This window comes from Gorilla gorilla, chromosome 20, assembly GCF_029281585.2.
Source record: "Gorilla gorilla gorilla isolate KB3781 chromosome 20, NHGRI_mGorGor1-v2.1_pri, whole genome shotgun sequence".
NCBI classification, from domain to species: Eukaryota; Metazoa; Chordata; class Mammalia; order Primates; family Hominidae; genus Gorilla; species Gorilla gorilla.
Window position 1 is genome coordinate 30,067,364 of NC_073244.2, and position 23,140 is coordinate 30,090,503.

Below are 23,140 nucleotides of genomic sequence, written 5' to 3' on the forward strand. Positions count from 1 at the left end.
GGCAGCTGTTTCTTATGGTCTCATGACTGGCCACTCTGTGAACACAGTAAACAAGTTTGCACGCAAAATAATAGAAAATGTTTTTATCTAAAAGCTGCCATGATCTTCGAATGTTTTCCAGAGAATATGACCAAGAAGTTGGCTAGAGTTAGGTGACTAAATGTAAAAACTGTAGACTGAACTTCACCCACTAAAAAAATCATATAGGACTGAGAAAATTTCTTCAAATTGTAATATGAATATGGAAAAGAAATATTACTCCAGGTTTCAAAATCACAGAGGTCATTTTACTATTTTGCAATGTTTAATATTCACACTTACAAATAGAAGATTTTTCATGGAAACGTACATTGTGGCATAAGTATACTGTAGAAAATTAAATTATAAGTTTAATTTCTAAGATATATTTTCAAGCAAATTTTATATTTGCCACACTTTGTGTAAGAATTTAATAAGATTATTCTTTAACAAACAGAGAAAAACGCTAAATGATTTAATCCTTTCATCTGTGGACATTGTATGCTTTTTGTTTTAATTTAACTGATCAGAAAATTATATTGATAACGCAAAATCTCCAGTTAAAACCAATCTTGCAGTGCATTAAAAATACCGATTTCTCATCAAAACCTACAATATACCATGTGAAATGACATGGTGTGAAGAGAACAGTGAGAAAACTGTAGCCACAGCACAGCAAAAAGGAGGGCTGTGATGCATACACAGCTGAAATACACATAATAAGACAAACAAAACTAAGACAATTAGGAAATAAAAGAAGCACAATTTTTTAATTCAGCAAAACTGAGCTTTGCAGCCTGAAAATAAATGTCCTCTCCACATAAAAAAAATCAATGTTATTTCTCACAATTGATATGTTCCATCTCTGTCTTGAAGTTACAAACTAACTCCAACAGGAATATTTATGGCTTATTATAAAGCATCTGTGACACAGAAAGCACTGTCATGTTTGTTTGCTATATTTATATATAAAAACATCCTCATGATTTAGGAAGCCCCCCTAGTACTCACTTAAACAAATGGACTCAATCAATATTTACTTATTTTCATTATAAAAACTGAAAGGAACAAAAACTAAAAAAAGTAGGCTTATACAGCGTTCTCCAATTAAAAGAACAAAATAAAATATTCTAACAACATAAAATATAACAATACACTAATTTTGAAATTAAATCTAAATTTTTTGCACTGATTTTGTAAAAATTATTTTTATCTCTGACCAGCTCACATAGCATCTTATATAAAATAAGAGAAAAAAATGTAAGACACAAGAAAATTATGGGTCTAGCCTAAGAATCAGGCAAGTAAAAACAAAAATTTGCATAGGGAGATTCTGAATTATAAGCCATACAATTTTACAGTAATCAATTCAATACAAAGCAGAGAGTATGGATTTGTTTTCAGCATTTTTAAGTTTTTTTAGTTTTGCAGTCATCATCTAATTAAATTTGATTTGTTTCAATATTGCTCTTCTGAAACTAGGTAGAAACTCATACTCACAAAGAAGGCATTTATTTACTCCATAATTTTTTTAAACCCAAGCTTTATCTTTAAAGTAATATATGTATATATTTAACTCTGTGTAAATCAAAACTAGTAGTCTGTATGTGCTTGCAGGCAGAGAGGCAACATGTTTGAAGAAAAATATATAACAACTTTTTAATGTTAATTCAGGTCTCAGAAATGTATGCATTTTGTTTATATTGTTTTCTTATGACCATAAAAGAGACCCTGTAGCCAACAACAATTTAATGTACATTTGAAAACAACTAAAAGTGGCTGGGTGTGGTGGCTCCCACCTGTAATCCCAGCACTTTGGGAGGCCGAGGGGGCTAATCATGGGGTCAGGAGTTCAAGACAAACCTGGCCAATGTAGTGAAACTCTGTTTCTACTAAAAATACAAAAATTAGCTGAGTGTGGTGGCATGCGCCTGTAGTCCCAACTACTCAGGAGGCTGAGGCGGGAGAATCACTTGAACCCAGTAGGCGGAGGTTGCAGTGAGCCGAGACCACGCCAATGCACCCAGGCGTGCACAGCCTGGGTGACATAGTGAGACTCGTCTCAAAAAAAAACCGAGAAGTGCAGAATTAGTTTATAATACAAACAAATACAAACAATAAATGCTGCAGGTAATGAATATTTCATTCACTCATATGTTATTACATATTATATACCTGTATCAAAATATGCCACATATGCCATATTTACACATACTATGTACCCACAAAAATTAAGAAAAGTAAGTTTAAATAAGAAAAAATGAGTAATAATTCAACCTACAGGAATAATATTCTCTGACTTATTTGCAATTTAAGGCCACTGGCAAAATAGATTACTAGAAATGTTAGTCCATTATCTTATTAAATAGTGTATTGTTACCATCATTTACCTATACCCTTGAGTAAGATGGGATAAGTTAAATTTAATGGCATAATAATGCTTCATTGAATGCACAATGGTCTTAACATGTTTTTTAAAAAGCCTGATTAATAAGTTCACACATTATCTAAAAATTTTAAAATGTACTACATTTTATTACATAAAAGTACAATTGGCCAGGCATGGTGACTCGCGCCTGTAATCCCAGCACTTTGGGAGGCCGAGGTGGGTGGATCACCTGAGGTCAGGAGTTTGAGACCAGCCTGACCAACATAGAGAAACCCCATCTCTACTAAAAATACAAAATTAGCCGGGCATGGTGGCACATGCCTGTAATCCCAGCTACTCGGGAGGCTGAGGCAGGAGAATCCCTTGAACCTGGGAGGTGGAGGTTTTGGTGAGCCAAGATCACACCATTGCACTCCAGCCTGGGCAACAAGAGCAAAACTCTGTCTCAAAAAAAAAAAAAAGTACAATTAGTAAAATGATATACCAAAAAAATTTTTTTCTCAATATAACACAGGATATTTATCTGAACTCCTACCTCATGCATCAGTCAATATTATAAATTAACCAGAAAGAGCCTCTCCACTTACATTTTCATCTTGCATCTTACATTTTAATGTCCTTAACTCTTTCACTTTTTTAGGTCGTAAATAATGCACACCTAATAACAAAGAATCTCTCATCTTTGATGCAGCAACAATTAGTCACATGCTTTCACATGTGAATACAATAGGAATGAAGAGCATAATTTGAGTTAAATGACATTATTCACTTTTCATAAAACCTAATTTTTTTCAAAGAATAGTTTGAATGTAATTGCAACTCTGCAAAAATTTTCTACTTCTTATAATGTTATATACAAATAATTCATTTACCAACTTTAGTTTTAGATTCTTTTCTATACTCAGCAATTTGATTTAGTGTAATGCCTGAAGTGTCAGTGCCTTAACTATTTCTACTGTGAATTATCTGATATTTACATAGAATTTTGGATTAAATATTTTTTCATATTTACCGCATCTGCAAAAATAGATTTTAGTATGAACCCTCTAGTGTTTTCTAAGCTGTCGTTTTTGAAAAAATGTTTTCCCAAATTTATTACATTTGCAGGGTTTTTCTCCAATATAAATTTCCTTATGTTGCACAAAGTTTAAGCGACTGCTCCATGGTTTTCCTCTAGCACAAAATGTGTACAATGAGATCTGTGATACAAGTAAAGGTACTACAACCCTCCTTATGTTCATAATGTGTGTCTTCAAAATGAATACTCTTCACTTTAGAAGCTTATATTTTCTGAAAGATTTTTGACAGTAATTGCATGTATAGTGCTTTTATTAAGTATGAAATCTCTGATGTTGAGTAAGATGTGAACAGGTATTAATGGCTTTTTCATATTCTGTATATTTGAAATTTTTTTTCTAGTACAAATGCTTTCCTGTGCAATAAGGTGTGAGCATTGGTTAAAAGTTTTGCCACATTCTTCACACTTGTAGGTTTTTTTAGTATGAATTATCTTATGCACAATCAAGTGTGACAACTTTTAAAGGTTTTGTTACATTCTTCACATTTCTAAGATTTCTCACCAGCATAATTTCTTTTATGTTTAGAAAACTTTGAAGTGTTTTCAAAATCACTGTTACATCTTTTAGGTTTGTAGAGTTTCTCACCAGTATGAATTTTCTTATGTCCAGTAAGGTTTGAGGACTGGTTAAAAGCTTTGCCACATTTTTCACATTGGTAGGGTTTCTCTCCAGTATGAATTCTCTTATGTCTAGTAAGGTGTGAAGACTGGTTAAAGGCTTTACCACATTCTTCACATTGGTACGGTTTCTCTCCAGTATGAATTACCTTATGTGTAGTAAGGTGTGAGGAATGGTTAAAGGCTTTGCCACATTCTTCACATGTGTAGGGTTTCTCTCCAGTATGAATTTTCTTATGTTCAGTAAGTTTTGAGGATCGATAGAAAGCTTTGCCACATTCTTCACATTTGTAGGATTTCTCTCCAGTATGAATTCTCTTATGTGTAGTAAGGATCGAGGACTGGTTAAAAGCTTTGCCACATTCTTCACATTTGTAGGGTTTCTCTCCAGTATGAATTCTTTTATGTGTAGTAAGGTTTGAGAACTGGTTAAAGGCTTTGCCACATTCTTCACATTTGTATGGTTTCTCTTCAGTATGAATATTCTTATGTTCAGTAAGGTTTGAGGATTGGTTAGAAGCTTTGCCACATTTTTCACACTGGTAGGGTTTTTCTCCAGTATGAATGCTCTTATGTCTAGTAAGGTGTGAGGACTTGTTAAAAGCTTTGCCACATTCTTCACATTTGTAGGGTTTCTCTCCAGTATGAATTATCTTATGTGTAGTAAGGTGTGAGGACTGCCTAAAGGCTTTGCCACATTCTTCACATTTGTAGGGCTTCTCTCCAGTATGAATTATCTTATGTCTGGTAAGGTGTGAGGACTGGTTAAAGGCTTTGCCACATTCTTCACATTTGTAGGGTTTCTCTCCAGTATGAATTATCTTATGTCTGGTAAGGTGTGAGGACTGGTTGAAAGCTTTGCCACATTCCTTATATTCATTGAGTTTCTCTCTGGTATGAATTATCTTATGTGTAGTAAGGGTTGAGGACTGATTAAAGGCTTTGTCACATTCTTCGCATTTGTAGGGATTCTCTCCAGTATGAATTATTGTATGTGTTGTAATCTGTGCCGAGAGGTTAAAGGCTTCGCTACATTCTTCACGTTTGTAGAGTTTGTCTCTAGTATAAATTATCTTATGTGTAGTAAGGTTTGTGAACTGGTTACAGGCTTTGCCACATTCTTCACATATGTACGGTTTCTCTCCAATATGAATTCTTTTATGTTTAGTAAAGATTGAGGATCCATTAAAGGCTTTTTCACAGTCTTCACATTTGTAGAAATTTACTCTAGTACAAATTATTTTATGTTGAGTTAGGTTTGAAAATATGCAAAATGATTTGCCAAATTCTTTATATTTAGAAGTTTTTTTTCTGGTGTGTCTTACCTTATGTCCATTTAAATTTGAAAATTTATGAAAGATTTTCATATATTTATCACATTGAAATATTTTGCTCTGGGTAGTTGGCAAACATTGGTTAAGACCATTATAACCTCCTTTTTGCACCTTGCACTCATCCACACTTTTACTTAACTGTAAATTCTCATGTTCACATTTTCCGTATCTTCTCGGTGTCACTTTTTGGAAAGAATCTTTTATGTTCTGCTCTGGTGAAAAGTCTTGGGCAAAATGAGAACAAATAACTGAAAGAAATAAAAATAACAAATGACTCCACTTGATAGACTCTAAATATACTTTACAAATCCAACCTATACAATTATACAAATTACATAAGCAAGATGGTATAGCAAAATACCAAAGGCCCTAATTTCTTTTTTTTTTTTTTTTCCTGAGACGGAGTTTCAATCTGTCACTTGGGCTGGATTGCGGTAGTGTGATCTCAGCTCACTGCAACTGCTACCTCCCAGGTTCAAGCAACTCTCCTGCCTCAGCCTCCTGAGTAGCTAGGATTACAGGCATGCGCCACCATGCCCAGCTAATATTTGCATTTTTAGTAGAAACGGGGTTTCACCATGTTGGCCAGGCTGGTCTCAAATTCCTGACCTCGTGACCTGCCCACCTCAGCCTCCCAAAATGCTGGGATTACAGGCATGAGCCACCGTGTTCAGCCCAAAGGCCCTAATTTCTTAATAGAAATATAAATGTAACAAAAACATATTGACTAAAATACATTTGTGGAAAATTTATCAATTAGTTAAGTGTGTGCAATGACCCAGGTGAGCAGAATGCAAAGAGCCACACAGAAAATAAAAGTCTGTTACATTTACCCAACACAGATCTTTCTGCTCCCCAATATAACATAATGCCTTTAAAAGTAAATTGCCAACTTCAATTATTTTGTATACAGCAGCACACCTGACAGTGGATAATTTATAAAGAAAAAAGGTTGGCAGGGTGCGGTGGCTCATGCCTGTAATCACAGCACTTTGGGAGGCCAAGGCAGGCAAATCAACTGAGGTCAGGAGTTTGAGACCAGCCTGGCCAACATGGTGAAACCCTGTCTCTACTTAAAATACAAAATTAGCCAGGCATGGTGGTGCATGCCTGTAATCCCAGCTACTCGGGAGGCTGAGGCAGGAGAATCACTTGAATCTGGGAGACGGAGGTTGCAGTGAGCCAAGATTGCGCCACTGCAGTCCAGCCTAGGTGACAGAGTGAGACTATGTCTCAAAAACAAAAAAAAAAGAAAAAGGAAAAAGTTTATTTGGCACACAGTTTGGCAGACTGTACAAGAGGTGCGTGCCAGCACTGACTTCTGGTGAGGGTCTCACAAAGCTTACAAACATGGTGAAACACAAAGAGTAACTATGTGAGTACTATGTGAACATATCACATGGTAAGGGACAGAGCAAGTGTGAAATAAAGAAGCCAGGTAATTTTAATGAGCCAGCTCTCATTTAAATTAACAGAGGGTAAAGTTTTTGATTACCAAGAGGGTGATACCAAGCTATTCATGAGAAATTTGCCCCCATGACTAGAATACCTCCTACCAGGTTCTGCATCCAACATTGAGGACTGTGTTGCAGCATGATGTTTGGGGAACGTGAACATTCAGGTTATACCATAGATAAACTAGGCTTAACAGACATGTAAACAACTTTCCAGTTAAAAGCAAGAAAACACACAATATTCTTATTTGCACCTGGTGTATTCTGTTAGGATACACAACAAGTCTTATTAAATTTAGGAATACCAGGTGGGTGCTGTGGCTCATGCCTATAATTTCAACACTTTGGGAGACCAAGATGGGAGGATCTCTTGGGGCCAGAAGTTTGAGACGAGCGTAGGCAACACAGTAAGACTCCATCCCTACAAATAATCAAAAAATTAGCCAGGCATGGTAGTGCATCTCTGTAGTTCCAGCTACTCAGGAGGCTGAGGTGAAAGGAGCACTTGAGCCCCGAAGGTTGAAGCTGCAGTCACTGCACTCCAGCCTGGGTAACAGAAAGAGATCCTGTCTCAAAACAACAACAACAACAAATACATGTAAGAAAATAAAAATTGTACACTGAATGTTTTCTGACTAAGACTGAATGAAACTGGAAATTGAGAACACAAGTAAAACTGGCACATCCAAATATACATGAAAATAACACATACTCTTCAACATAGTTTTACTCAAGGGTCAAAAAATTTAATTTTTCAAAGATGTCTGTACAACTTACAGTGATGAATATATTCAATATAATTTCTATAAAAATCCCCAAAGTGGCCAGGCGCGGTGGCTCAAGCCTGTAATCCCAGCACTTTGGGAGGCCGAGGCGGGCAGATCACGAGGTTAGGAGATCGAGACCATCCTGGCTAACACAGGGAAACCCTGTCTCTACTAAAAATACAAAAAAATTAGCCGGGCGTGGTGGCGGGCACCTGTAGTCCCAGCTACTCGGGAGGCTGAGGCAGGAGAATGGCATGAACCTGGGAGGCGGAGCTTGCAGTGAGCCAAGATTGTGCCACTGCACTCCAGCCTGGGTGAGAGAGCAAGACTCCGTCTCAAAAAAAAAAATCCCCAAAGCACAAGTTTTACAAGAATATTGTTTAAAATTTTAAAATCTGATTATAAACTATAGCCAAACACTCATGAAAAAGAACAAAGAGGTGTTATACTTCTGGATTTTAAAAAATATTAATAGCTACAAAAACAAGGTGGTACTGACATAAAGACAGATAAATAGATTAAAAAACAGAATAGAGAGCCCAGAAATAAACTCCTCAGTATATGATTAAATAATCTTTTACAACGTTGCCACGAGCACACAATAGAGAAAAGACAATCTCTTCAAAAAATCACGTTGAAAACTGGACACCAACACTGATAAAGCTGGATTCTTTGAAACATATACAAAAAATATTTTAAATAAAATACTTAAACATATAAAAATAACTAATAAGTCTCTTAGAAAAAAAGAGAAATGACATGACGTTGGTCTTGGCACCATTTTTTTTGATATGATATTAAATGCATGAGCATCAAAGAAAAAAGTAACTACACTATACTTCAAAATTTCCACACATCAAAAAAACATTAGAGTGACAATGCCTTGTAGAAAATAAGTAAAAATATTTGCAAATTATATGTGATAAGAGTTAATTGTAGGGAGCTAAAGGCCCGAGGGTCATGACCAACTCAGCATTCCACTGAAGGCTATATGATCAAACAGCAAACTGTTTATCATGAATGCAGGATGTGGGCAAACTCACATCTGTGCCTGCCACCAGAAGGTTTGCTGAGGGCAGTCACTCCCTGGTGCCATGCTCCTTGAGGTTATCTACTGGAACATCTGGAGACTACTGTTCAAAGAATGCAGTTGTGCAAGCCTGCACTAAGTAAAGCAGCTGACTGACAACCACCCCCTTCTCCCTATCTCCTTTACTCAATAAATACAAAGGGCTATAGAAGTTCACGGCCCTTGTTCACTAGAAGCAAGGAGCCCCCTGACCCCTTCTTCCAAATACACTCTTTTGTCTTTGTCTTTATTCCCACGTTCATCCTCCTTTGTTCAGTCCAGCAAGGTCCATGGCAGTTAATATTGAGAATACATAAACAAGTCTTAAATGGACTAATAATTGAAATAAATTTTCATCAAAAAAATACAAAAATCGGAAAAAGCATTTGAAAAGACACAGGAAATTACATTTGTAGAGAAATGCATAAAAATCATGTGAAAAAAATCAACTCAAACCAATTAGAATGGCCACTATCGATTTTTTTAAAACATTAAATCTGTCGATGATGAACTGAAAATCCGTTATTTGTTGGTGTAAAACAAGGATGCAGCCACTGTTTTAAAATGTTATGTTACCCAAATAATTAAAAATGGAATCATTAAATACAATAATTCAACTTGTAAATCTATATGCAAACTCTGCAATGCAGGAGCTAGAAGGCATATTTGAACATTGATGTTTACTGTACCAGTATTCACAAAAGCCAAAAGACTGAAGCAACCCTTTCCTGACTTATAAATACATCAAAAAATGTAACATATAAATACAATGGAATATTATTCAGCCTTAAAAAAAATCTTGTCACACTTTAAGACAAACTTCAAGAATTATTATGTCACCTGAAATAAGCCATTAACAAAATGATGGCTACTATATGATCCCATTTACAGGAGATATCTTAAGCAGTCACGCTCATAAAAACAAAAAGTAGAAGGATATTTGTCAAGGGCTGGAGAGAGGGTAAAATGTTCAGCTGTTACTTAATGGATATTGAGTTTTAGTTTTATTAGATGTAAAATTTTTAAAAGTCTTTTGCATAACAATGTGAATATACTTAACATGTCTGAAAAGTACAGCTTTTTTTCTGAGACACGGTCTCATTCTATCACGTAAGGTGGAGTGCAGTGGCACAATTATGGCTAAGTGTAGCCTCAAATTCCCAGACTCAAGTAATCCTCCTCCCTCAATCTTTCAAAGAGCTGGGACCACAGGTGCACACAGCCATGCCTGGGTTAAAAAAAAAAAAAAAAAAATTGTAGAGCGGGAATCTCCATATGTTGCCCAGGCTGGTCTCAAACTTTTGGGATCAAGCAATCCTCCTGCCTTAAAATCCTCAAATTCTGGGATTACATATGTAAGCCACAACCTGGAATGTACACTTCAATAGATTTAAGACAATACATTTTATATTATGTGTTTTTACAATTAATTTTTCTCAAAAAAAATCTGAAAAAATTCAGAATCATAAATCTTTTCATAAATTACCTTCAAATCACAAAAGTGTTTGTCTCACACAGAGCAAATACATATTCATCATTAAACACACGGTGAAAATAAAACTATTTCCATGACTACTCAGACAAGATAAAACAATCACTGAAAATCAACTAAGAAAAAAAAAAAAGGGCCGGGCACTGTGGCTCACGCCTGTAATCTCAGCACTTTGGGAGGCCGAGGTGAGCGGATCACCTGAGGTCGGAAGTTCTAGACCAGCCTGGTCAACATTGTGAAACCCCATCTCTACTAAAAATACAAAAATTATCTGGGTGTGGTGACATGAGCCTGTAATCCCAGCTACTCGGTGGCCGAGGCTGGAGAACTGCTTGAACCCGGGAGGCAGAGGTTGCAGTTAGCCAAGATCACGCCATTGCACTCCAGCCTGGGCAACAGAGTGAGACTCCAACTCAAAAAAAAAAAAAAAAAAAAAATCAACTAAGAAAGAATATATACAAGATAAGTCATAACCAAAGTTGTGGTTATATTTACAGATAAACACACAAACATATATACTGTCATTGTGATAGACATATGGCTGATGTATCTCTTAAGTAAACCCCACATTGACTTAAAGTGTACAAACAGAATTGCAAATTGTCTAAAATTATAATACATATGTAAAACTAAAAAGCACAAGAAACTAATATTAAGAAACCTACACTAAAAAAAACACACTAGTAGGCCAGGCACGGTGGCTCACACCTGTAATCCCAGCACTTAGGGAGACTGAGGTGGACAAATCACCTGAGGTCAGAAGTACGAGACCAGCCTGGCCAACATGGGGAAACCCCATCTCTACTAAAAATACAAAAATTAGCCAGGCCTGGTGGCATGTGCCTGTAGTCCCAGCTACTCGGGAGGCTGAAGTGGTAGGATCCTTTGAACATGGGAGCCGAAATCACTCCTCTGCACTTCAGCCTGGGCAGCAAAGTGAGACTGCATCTCTAAAAAAAAAAAAAAAAAAAAAAACCCAGGCGCAGTGGCTCACACCTGTAATCCCAGCACTTTGGGAGGCTGAGGTAGGTGGATCATCTAAGGTTGGGGGTTCGAGACCAGCCTGACCAAAATGGAGAAACCCTATCTCTACTAATAAAAAAAGTACAAAATTAGCCAGGCATGGTGGCACATGCCTGTAATCTCTGCTACTCGGGAGGCTGAAGCAGGAGAATTGCTTGAACCTGGTAGGTGGAGGTTGCAGTGAGCCAAGACTGCGCCATTGCACTCCAGCCTGTGCAATAAGAGCAAAACTCCATCTCAAAAAAAAAAAAAAAAAAAAAAAAAAAAGATCTGGTTTGCAAAACGATGTACCATTAAGAATTTATCTAAATAGGCTGGGTGCGGTAGCTCACACATGTAATCCCAGCACTTTGGGTGGCTGAGGCAGGCGGATCACCTGAAGTTGGGAGTTCAAGGCCAGCCTGACCAACATGGTGAAACCCCGTCTCTACTAAAAATACAAAATTAGCTGGGCGTTTTGGCACATGGCTGTAATCCCAGCTACTCGGGAGGCTGAGGCAGCAGAATTGCTTGAACTCAGGAGGCGGAGGTTGCAGTGAGCCGAGATTGCGCCATTGTACTTTAGCCTGGCGACAGAGTGAGACTCCGTCTCAAAAAAAAAAAAAAAAAAACAAAAAAAATTCTATTCTTTAGATAACTGTAATATGTGACTGTGTTCACAGAAGGCAAGTATTTTGAATAACTGGCATGTGCTCCATGGCAGTAAAATTTCAAAGAAAATGGAGTGTAATCATAAACAGAAGATTCTAATGAGAAACTTTTAATCAATAAGCATTTAAAAGAAACTAGAGACAATTTTATTTATTTACTTATTTTTTTGAGATGGAGTCTTGCTCTGTCACCCAGGCTGGAGTGCAGTGGCACAATCTCGGCTCACTGCAACCTCTGCCTCCCGGTTTATACCATTCTCTTGCCTCAGTCTCCCGAATAGCTGGGACTACAGGCGCCTGCCACCATGCCCGGCTAATTTTTTTTGTATTTTTAGTAGAGACGGGGTTCCACCATGTTAGCCAGGATGGTCTCGATCTCCTGACCTTGTGATCTGCCCACCTCGGCCTCCCAGAGTGCTGGGATTACAGGCGTGAGCCTCCGCGCCCGGCCTGAGGTTGGAAAATTGCTTCAGGCCAGGATTTCAAAACCAGCCTGGGTTATGTAGCAAGACCCAACCTCCAAATTAAGTGCCTTTAGGAGAGCTTTGAGATCCAGGGAGGGAGTTGTGAAACTGCTAATGCCCAATTCTGAGGAGTGCTATTTTTCAGAAGGCAGGTGGCAAACTACAGAACTCCTATTTTTCAGTATAGACCAGGAAATGGCCTACCCAACTTGGTCTTACTGATAATTCTGAAGTTACTCTGTAATCATCTCAGACTTTTCCCAGCCACAGTCTGTAAGAGGTCACATACCCTTTCAGAGGCCTTGAGAAAGACACCCACTTATAGCCATGCAGCAGGCCTGCAGACCTTGGCCTTTACTGTGGTCCTTAAAGCAGTTCAATGACTCAGTTTCACACCCCTGAGCCACAGTTCACAGCCAGTTCTGCCTATGTTAAAGCCCACTGAGTGACCTGGAAAAATCCTCTCTGATACACAGTGAATGCCATACTCATCCACATTCTTAAATAAGACTTAACCATATACAGACCTGACTGCAGAAACCTGCCCTAGTGTCTGCCCTACAGGTCAAAGTCTTGAGAGAAATTCAGTCTTTCCAAAAAATAAAATGTTAATTACAACTACCCAAGCCCCTTGTAACAAGCCAACTAAAGGTGGACCCTAGTGCAGACCCAGCAGCCTTGTGACCAAGCTACACGCCCTCTCCACTACAAACCCAGAGGGCATCTCATTACCCTGGGGGCCCAACAAAAGACCTTTACCTTCTGAAAACAGGTTATAAAAACTTGAAGAGGCTTTTGCTTTTTCAAGTTTAAAGACACTAATACAAAACTATATGTTGCCTATCGTCAATGCTTCTCTTTTAACAAAGAACTGTTAGTACGTGGCAAAAGAATTAGTCAAAAAAATGAAAAAGAGCCATTGAAATTGAAGACAAGTAAGTAAAAAGTTGCTAGTTGCAGATCATATGATCGTATATGTGTGTGTATATATATATATATAGTACATTAAATCCTGTCTAAACTAATAAATACACTCAGTAAATTAGCAAAATATTAAATTAACCTACAAGTTATGGTTCCATACACTTAAGCTATCGGATAAAATATTTTAAAAATCTTATTTACAGCCAGGCGTGGTGGCTCACGCCTGTAATCCCAGCACTTTGGGAGGCTGAGGCAGGTGGATCATCTGAGGCCAAAAGTTCAAGACCAGCCTGGCCAACATACTGAAACCCCATCTATACTAAAAATACAAAAATTAGCCAGGCATGGTGGCATGTGCCTATAGTCCCAGCTACTTGGGAGGCTGAGGCAGGATAATTGCTTGAACCCGGGAGGCAGAGGTTGCAGTGAGCCGAGATTGCACCAGTGCACTCCAGCCTGGGCAACAGAGCAAGACTCGGTCTCAAAAAAAAAATCTTATTTATGATAGCATTAAAATAAATTTCTGAGAAGAAATTTAATCAAAGAGGTAGAAAATCTTTACAGTGAAAGATATGTCAATGAGAGAAATTAGAAAAGACACAAATAAATTTAAAAATATTTCATGTCTATAGATTGAAAGAATAAATACTGTTAAAGTGCCATGTTGGCCAGGCACGGTGGCTCACACCTGTAATCCCAGCACTTTGGGAGGCTGAGGCAGGCAGATCACGAGGTCAAGAGATGGAGACCATCCTGGCCAACATGGTGAAACTCTGTCTCTACTAAAAATACAAAAATTAGCTGGGCCTGGTGGTGAGCACCTGTAGTTCCAGCTACTCGGGGGGACTGAGGCAGGATAATAGCTTGAACCTGGAAGGGAGAGGTTGCAGTGAGCCGAGATTGTGCCACTGCACTCCAGCCTGGAGAAAGAGCGAGACTTTGTCTCAAAAAAAAAAAAAAAAAAAAGTGCCATGTTATTCAAAATGATCTATAGATTCAATAAACTTCCTATCAAAATTCCAGTGGCGTTTTACAGTAATGAAAAATACAAGTCTAAAATTTATATATGAAACTACAATAAACTTTGAATAGTGAAAGCAATCTTGAGAAAAAAAAACAAAGCTGAACAACACCATACTTTATAATTTCAAACTATATTTGAAGACTATAGTAATACAAACAGGACGGAATGTGCAGAAAAATGAACAAAAACCTACTACTCTCACACATTTCAAAGATGATGCAAAAAAAGAACTCAAAAAATAGTTTAACAGAGTTTCTCAAAATTATGCAGATATTTGTGTGTCCCCCAAAACAACGGAAAAGCAGTCAGATTGTGCAGTCTCTTACATGCCATTAAGGAGACTTTGGCTCTCACTCTAAACTAGAAGGCAGATCACTGAAGGGAAAGCAGAGTCCTGAGAGAACTTAAAAGCGTAAGACAGAAGACTCCCTTATGTGAGAGCAAAACAGAAAAACTCGGCACGGTGGCGTGGCTCATGCTTGTAATCACAGCACTTTCAGAGGCCAAGGCGGGCAGATCACCTGAGGTTAGGAGTTCGAGACCAGCCTGGCCAACACATAGTGAAACTCTGTCTCTACTAAAAAAATACAAAAATTAGCTGGGCGTGGTGGTGCACACCTGTAGTCCCAGCTACTTGGGAAGCTGAGACAGGAGAATCGCTTGAACCTGGAGATGGAGGTTGCAGTGAGCCCAGACTGTTCCACTGCACTCCAGCTTGGGTGACAGAGCGAGACTCCATCTCTCAAAAGAAAAAGAAAAGAAAGGAAAAACTCTGGCTTTCCAGAAACTATTTCCTTTGGAATACAGCTTCCCAAATCACATTATAAGCACTAGCTTTTTCTTTGATCTTTGAACCGCTCATCAATGTTATCTGTTGTATTCACTTTCACTCTCACCTACCTGGGGGTTCGGCCACCATCCTATGTCTCTTTCTAGTCCAAGGCTCTTTTTCTTGTTCCAGACAGGTGATCAGGTCTGGCTTAGAGACAACAATACCTGTTTTATTGAAAATAAATAACATAAATCTTGCTTATATTCTCTAATCACCAACATGGCAATGTAGTCAGTAAAGAGGGTGAAATAGAATATTCTTGTAAATCAATCCCAAAATACTGATTTATAAAATAAATTTCTAAATATTTAGAAAATATTTTAAATTTGTTAGTTCTTAATTTCACTGTCCAGTACAACAAATCAAAAATTGGTGTTGGCAATTAGATTTTAAAGTGTGAGCAATATTTTATGCCACTAAACTTCTGGAATTACCACTCTAATCTAGAGTGAAGAATACAGATTAGCTCAGGAATGCAGAAAGTTCAGGTCAAGATGAAATATCTTGAAGAAATTCTTTTCTACAGAGATGAATCCCTAAGATTTTTATAAAAACAGGGATCTGAAACTCACTTATGCAAAGCATAAATTACCTAAAAACATTATACAAAAAAGAAAAGTGAAACCTTTAGGGTATAATAGGAATTGTATATTGAAGCTATCCTCACCCAAGAAGACCAGGTTTCTGTAGTTCTCTAACATCACATTCCTATATAAATTCTGCTGTATAGTGTCCAGGCATTGCCACTCCTCCAGAGAGAATTCTATGGCCACATCCCTAAATTTCAATGGTTCCTGAAAAACAAACACACACACACACACACATACACATTTAGAAAGTGGCCATGGAAATAATTTATAATTTGATTCAAGGTAAAATAAGAAAGTGAAGAGAACTGGTTCTGACTTACAGACATGACTGAAATTATCCAATAAAATAATTTTTTTTTACACAGGAACATTCTCTAATCTGTTCTCCAACCATGAGAAAAGAAAGCGGCATTAGATCTATAACACCAGACCTAAATAAATCGCCAGTCAGAATGGCGATTATCAAAAATTCAAGAAACAATACATGCTGGTGAGGCTGAGGAGAAATATGAATGCTTTTACACTGTTGGTGGGAATGTAAATTAGTTCAACCATTGTGGAAGACAGTGTGGTGATTCCTCAAGGATCTAGGACCAGAAATACCATTTGACCCAGTGATACCATTTCTGAGTATATACTCACAAGAATATAAATCATTCTACTACAAAGACCCATATGTGGCTGGGCGCAGTGGCTCAGCCTGTAATCCCAGCACTTTGGGAGGCTGAGGCGGGTGGATCATGAGGTCAGGAGATCGAGACCATCCTGGCTAACCTGGTGAAACCCCGTCTCTACTAAAAATACAAAAAATTAGCCGGGCATAGTGGTGGGCGCCTGTAGTCCCAACTACTCGGGAGGCTGAGGCAGGAGAATGGCGTGAACCCAGGAGGCGGCGCTTGCAGTGAGCTGAGATGATGCCACTGCACTCCAGCCTGGGCAACAGAGCGAGACTCTGTCCCCCCCCCAAAAAAAGACACATATGTTATTGAATCACTATTTACAATAGCAAAGATATGGAACCAACCTAAATGCCCATCAATGATAGAATGGATAAAGAAAATGTGGTACATACACAACCATGGAATACTATGCAGCCATAAAAAAGAATGAGATCATGTATTTTGCAGGGACCATGGATGCAGCTGAAAGCTATTATCCTCAGAAAACTAACACAGGAACAGAAAACCAAACACTGCATGTTGTCACTCATTAGTAAGAGTTGAACAATGAGCACACATAAACACAAGGAGACAAACCATACACACCAGGGCCAGTCGGGGGTTGGGGGGGACGAGGAGAGAAAGAGCATTAGGATAAAAAGCTAATGCATGCCAGGTTTAAAACCTAGGTGATGGGTTGATAGGTGCAGCAAACCACCATGACACATGTACACCTATGTAACAAACCTACACGTTCTGCACTTGTATCCCGAAACTTAAAGTAAAATAGAAAAAAAAATATTATAAAAGACTATACTTAGAAATAAATGATAATAAAAATTATACAAAAATTTATTTTTTTTTTTGAGTTGGAGTCTCGCTCTGTCACCCAAGCTGGAGTGCCATGGCGTGATCTCGGGTCACTGCAACCTCTGTCTTGTGGGTTCACGCAATTCTCCGACCTCAGCCTCCAGAGTAGCTGGGATTACAGATGTCCGCCACCATGCCTGGCTAATGTTTGTATTTTTAGTAGAGATGGGCTTTCACCATGTTGGCCAGCCTGGTCTCTTTGCCAGGCTGGTCTCAAACTCCTCACCTCGTGATCCACTTACCTGAGCCTCCCAAAATGCTGGGATTGCAGGTGTGAGCCACCTCACCCGGCTTATAAAAGTTATACAAGCTAAAAGTGCTGAGATACAACAAAAATAAAAAGAAAAAAAATTATGTTACAGGGCACTGTGCCTAACACATTATGTAATTTAATTTTTATAACACCCTGGGAGCTGGTACTGTTTAATAATTCCCAGGATTTAGATGAAAAGCCCGGCATTTTTATTTCTTCTGTTTCTGTCATTGATTTTTAAAAAAAAAAATACAATAAAAGCTAAAAAGAGAGGAATGCAGAAAGAATTTAATGTATTTTAGAGAAATTTATATTGTGTCTATGTTTACTTTTTTGTGACTTGTAGAGCAACTACTAGATCTGTAAGAATAGAAAACAAGTTGCTAGATAGAATGCAAGCACTAGTTTTAATAAAAAATTATAACCATAAAATATATACTTTTTTTTTAAATTTATCTGCTTTTGTGTTTCAGGAATTGTAAGCACCAGCCCTAGCAGCAGAATTCACCAGCCAAAACTCCGATCTCCGCAAATCAGTTCTATGAGGCAACACTTAAGAGTAGGGCCAGACCTAAATAAGGCCTCCAAAAAGGTGAACCTGAGCAGAACTGGGGCAGGGAGTGGACTCTATGTAGAATTCTGTTCTCTATGCCACTGGGGTATTTCCAGTTCTGTTTTTCCTAAACTTACCTTAAAAAAAAATCCTTAAATCTCAGAGTTTGTATAATTTTAATCTTTCTTAGACCCCACCCTATCAATTATATAACATATACTAATAAGCAATTTGAACAAATTTGTAAACGTTTTCTAGGGTAATTTTATTAAAAGATAAATATGTATTAACAAGGTAAAAGAAATGGAAATAGAAATAATTCTTCTGTCTATAAATATCCCCTCAGGTGATGACATCACAAGTCACAATTATATAAAGTGGCACAAATAGAGCCCAAATTTTCTGCACACATCTATTTATTGTACCAATTATATGATGCTTAATTTAACCATTTATCCTGTTGCTAGACTAAAAGCTCCTGGATTGTAGGGACCATGACTGCTTCATCTATTTTTCTAATAGCCATATGAAAACAATTTAGCCGGGCGTGGTGGCAAATGTCTGTAATTACACCTACTCGGGAGGCTGTCTCGGCCTCCCAAAGTGCTGGAATTACACGCGCGAGCCACCGCGCCAGGCCTTTTGACTCTCATAAATTTTTAATGAAAGGAAAGAGAAACTGGGAACGCCACGGACCAAAGCTCTTCCCATTCATGAACCCGGCACCCGTCAGGATTCTCCCCTGACGACCCTCCCGTGGTCCCTGCACAACCTGGGAGAGACCCGGCGCTGCGGATGCAGAGCCACCCAGAGAGAGCTGCAGGCCAGGACACAGTCACTGAGCAGGGAAGAGAAAGGACGCCCGGGGGGCTGGCTGTCAGCGCAGCCGCCATCTTATGGTCCAAGTGGACTGAGGCCGCCTGGGCGAAGAGAACTCAGGGCGCAAATTGTGGAGCTGACTGAGGCGAGGTCTGAGTCCTGCCACAGCCCCTTCCCCTCTCTCGGGATGTCGGACCCGACATTCTCACCATTTCTAGGTTTCCGGGGGACCTTGCGTCTTAACTATGGATCGCCAATACCTGCAGGTCACAGGGCCATAGAGGCTGGGCCTCTAGAAGAAGAGGACACAGAGCAGTGAAGACGAGACCTGGAGCTCGGGCTGGAGGGAGAGACAAAGGCCCCGCCAATCCCGGAAGCCGCCCTGTCTGCTCCAGCTGCATGCCTGATTGGACAGTTCCCAGCCCAGCGTCCCTGACTGGATAATGATTAAAACCCCACCCCTCAGGTCCTGAGTGACAGAAGATGTGATCAGCTGCTCTGCTGAATGAAGACTAACAACCTAAGTTGCAGCCTTTTCAGACAGGGCTCCCTCCCTGAGCTAAGCCAGGCCCACCCAACAGGGTATTTGCCTTTACCCTTCCGTGTAAGGTCACATGCATTTCAAATAATATATTAGATAGCTATTCATAAATAAAAAAATATATAATAACAATTATTTTAATATTTCAGCTTTTATGACCGTCCTGGTTTCTGGCAGCCATAGTCCCTACCCCGACAGCCCCCAGCCCAGATGGCATTCAAATCTTCCTGGATGGGCTTGATGCCCGTCAGTCACCCGCTCTTTAGCATTGCCTTGTGTTGGTTACTCAGGCCTGGGAGAGGTGGTGGGGATTGTAGATCCAGGGTAGAACCACCTCACACCCAGAGTTCACCTGGCCACAAGCCAGCAAGGAAGCCCATGAAGCACAGCCCTAGACACTGAGCCTCGGCACCTCCAGCTGCACTTTCTATTTATATATCAGGTTTTTTTTTTTTTTTTTTTTTTTTGAGACGGAGTCTCACTCTGTTGCCCAGGCTGGAGTGCAGTGGCACAATCTCAGATCACCACAACCTCTGCCTCCTGGGTTCAAGTGATTCTCTTGCCTCAGCCTCCCGAGGAGCTGGGACTACCGGTGCGTGCCACCATGCCCGGCTAATTTTTGTATTTTTAGTAGAGACGGGGTTTCACTATGTTGGCCAGGCTGGTCTTGAACTCCTGACCTTGTGATCGGCCCGCCTCAGCCTCCCAAAGTGCTGGGGTTACAGGTGTGAGCCACCGCGCCCGGACTATATATCAGGTTTTTAAAACCATAAATAAACAGACACAAAAGCAGCCACTTTGACTGAGGAGAAAGTGGGAGCCTAAAGCAGCTGACCCTCAAACAGCTTCACCAAGCCTCAGGCCAGGCCAGGCCATCTGAACACTCCAAGGCTACATGATAGTTAACAGAGGACGACAGTTCCCACAGGTACTTGTCAAGCACTGTGCTAGCTTCTCAGTCACAGATTCTCAGAATTTCTCCTTGCCAATACCCTGTGAGGGGAGGCCCTAACTCACTAGAGCACAGGAGGTTCCTAAGCTCTTCCCAGGAAATGGTTAACAAAGTGTGGAGCTGGGGGAAAACCCAGTCAGAACAAGTGACTTCCCAGGGTCTCCCTCGACTCCATCCCTACCTCCACATGGGGCCAGGAGGTGAAGTGAGCAGCCTCCTAACCCCCTCCATTCCACTCTCTCCTCAAAGTGGCTCTTTTTGTGTTTGCTTATTTATGGAATTTCAAAAGCCTGATTTTTTATTTTGAGTAGTTTCAGGCTTGTATGTGTGTATTTGTATAGGCTTTATTAGAAGGAAGAGGGCTTAAGACAATAACATTTTTAAAATGTCTCAGTGGGGAATAGACTTCCATGTCATGAACGATGATGTTGACCTCCTTCTGCTGTCTTTGTGCAAAGTATAAATAGTGTGAGAATTGGCATGTGCTGGGTTATGGTTTCAGTGTGGGAGGGCAGTTCCTAAAGATGGAAACCAAATCTCACTGAGCTGTAGCAGCCACACTCACCTTTTATCACATTCCCCACCATAGTCTTTCACTTTTCTTCTGTGCTTAAATTTCTTTCAACATACTTTTTTTTTTTTTTAAGACAGAGTCGTGCTGTGTTGCCCAGGCTGGAGTGCAATGGTGCAATCTCGGCTCACTGCAACCTCTGCCTCCCAGGTTCAAGCAATCCTCCTGCCTCAGCCTCCTGAATAACTGGGATTACAGACGCGTGCCACCATGCTGGGCTAATTTTTGTATGTTTAGCAGAGTTGGGGTTTTACCATTTTGGGCAGGCTGGTCTCGAACTACTGACCTCAGGTGATCTGCCCACCTCGGCCTCCCAAAATGCAGGGATTACAGGTGTAAGCTATCATGCCTGGCAAACATACATATTATTTTGATTATATATATAGGGTGTATAAATATATGTGTGTATATATATACATATATAGGGTATATATATATGTGTATATATATATGTTTGTGTGTGTGTGTGTGTGTACACATAGAGGTCTCACTCTGTCATCCAGGCTGAAGTGTAGTGGCTGAATGATGGGTCACTGCAGCCTCAACCTCCAGTGATCCTTCTACCTCAGCCTCTTGAGTAGGTGGGACTATAGGCAGGCAACAGCACACAAGGCCAATTTTCTAAATTTTTGTAGAGACTGAGTCTCACTACATTGCCCAGACTGGTCTTGAACCCCTGGGCTTAAGCAATCATTCCACCATGGTCTTCCAAAGTGTTTGGATTACAGGTGTTAGCCATCAAACCCAGCCAACAATATTTTTTAAAGAACTGTTACAACCAAATTATGAGCTATGGTTGTGCCAGTGCATTCCAGCCAGAGCACCAGAGTGAGACCTTGTCTCCAAAAACAAAACAAAACAAAAACACTTATGACCAAATTAAAATTCTAAGGTTGTGTCCTCTGTGTCCCCTTCTTGCCCTGTAAGCTATCACTGTTAAATATAATGCATATTGAGAAAACTGTTAGATATTATTAAGAAATTCCTATATATCTTCTAAGTGAGATAAGGTATTCTGATGTGACCCAATATTTCCTCACCCCTACCTCCAGGGTCTAAACTAGCAAATCAAATCAGGACATCCACAAAGGACAGTTGGCCATGTTCAATTAGAAAATTAAATATCCCCGTTAGTGAGAGTAATCCAGTGATTTTAAAAAAGAGAAGTCAAACCGAAATGCAGCGTAGTCAGGGCACAATTACCCTGGAATAGCCACTTCACACGGAATGACTGACGAGCCTTTCTAAGATGAACAAATTTGGGTAACATAATTCTTTCTTTCTTTCTTTCTTTCTTTCTTTTTTTTTGAGATGGAGTCTTGCTCTATCGCCCAGGCTGGAGTGCAGTGGCATAATTTGGGCTCACTGCAACCTCTGCCTCCCGGGTGCAAGCAGTTCTCCTGCCTCAGCCTCCTGAGTAGCTGGGATTATAGGCGTGCGCCACCACGCCCGGTTAATTTTTGTATTTTTAGTAGAGACGGGGTTTCACCATGTTGGTCAGGCTGGTCTCGAACTCCTGACCTCGTGATCAGCCCACCTCAGCCTCCCAAAGTGCCGGAATTACAGGCGTGAGCCACCGTGCCCGGCCCGGTAACATAATTCCTTCTAAACCATTCTCAGCCTGGGCTGCCTCCCACCCCCGCCTTATTTCTAATGTCCATCCCACGATGTGGTCAGCAGTGTGATACGGCATGGTGAGAGAGGCGCTCAGGGATGGGATGAGGGTCTTTCCCGCATTATGAAAATGATTAAAAAATGTCCAAATGGGCAGGGCGCGGTGGCTCATGCCTGTAATCCCAGCACTTTGGGAGGTTGAGGCGGGCGGAACACCTGGGATCTGGAGTTCGAGAGCAGCCTGGCCAACATGGTGAAACCTCATCTCTACTAAAAATACAAAAAGTACCAGGGCGTGGTGGCATGCGCCTGTAATCCCAGCTACTCGGGAGGCTGAGGCAAGAAAATCATTTGAACCTGGGAGGAGGAGGTTGCAGTGAGCCAAGATCGCACCACTGCACTTGAGCCAGGGCAATGAGGCGGAAACTCGGTCTCAAAAAAAAAAAAAAAAAGTCCAAATGTTCTTTCTTACCCTTAAGTAGCAAATAAGATGCATTACACAAGACCCAGGTAAGGAAAAGAGCAAGTGCATTTCATGTCTCAGCTTACTTCTTAATTAGCTGTAATTCCGTGTGCATGTTA

At 39.8% G+C, this 23,140-nt stretch overlaps 1 protein-coding gene across 1 annotated transcript; it reads right to left on the minus strand.

Moving 5' to 3' along the window:
- Positions 1 to 3,718: 3,718 nt before the first annotated feature.
- On the minus strand, positions 3,719 to 19,259 carry ZNF681 (zinc finger protein 681). The gene is made up of 4 exons (XM_004060424.5): positions 19,090 to 19,259; positions 15,804 to 15,930; positions 15,205 to 15,300; positions 3,719 to 5,685 (listed from the first exon to the last, which is right to left on the minus strand). The coding sequence occupies exons 1-4, from the start codon at positions 19,090 to 19,092 to the stop codon at positions 3,974 to 3,976; spliced, it is 1,938 nt and encodes a 645-aa protein (XP_004060472.3). The 5' UTR covers positions 19,093 to 19,259; the 3' UTR covers positions 3,719 to 3,973.
- Positions 19,260 to 23,140: the final 3,881 nt, after the last annotated feature.

Coding starts and splice junctions, on each gene's coding strand:
- ZNF681 (XM_004060424.5), bottom strand. Junction 15,301..15,803: donor CAGAAACCTGGTCTTCTTGG/GTGAGGATAGCT, acceptor TCAATAAAACAG/GTATTGTTGTCTCTAAGCCA. Junction 5,686..15,204: donor GATGGTGGCCGAACCCCCAG/GTAGGTGAGAGT, acceptor TATTTCTTTCAG/TTATTTGTTCTCATTTTGCC.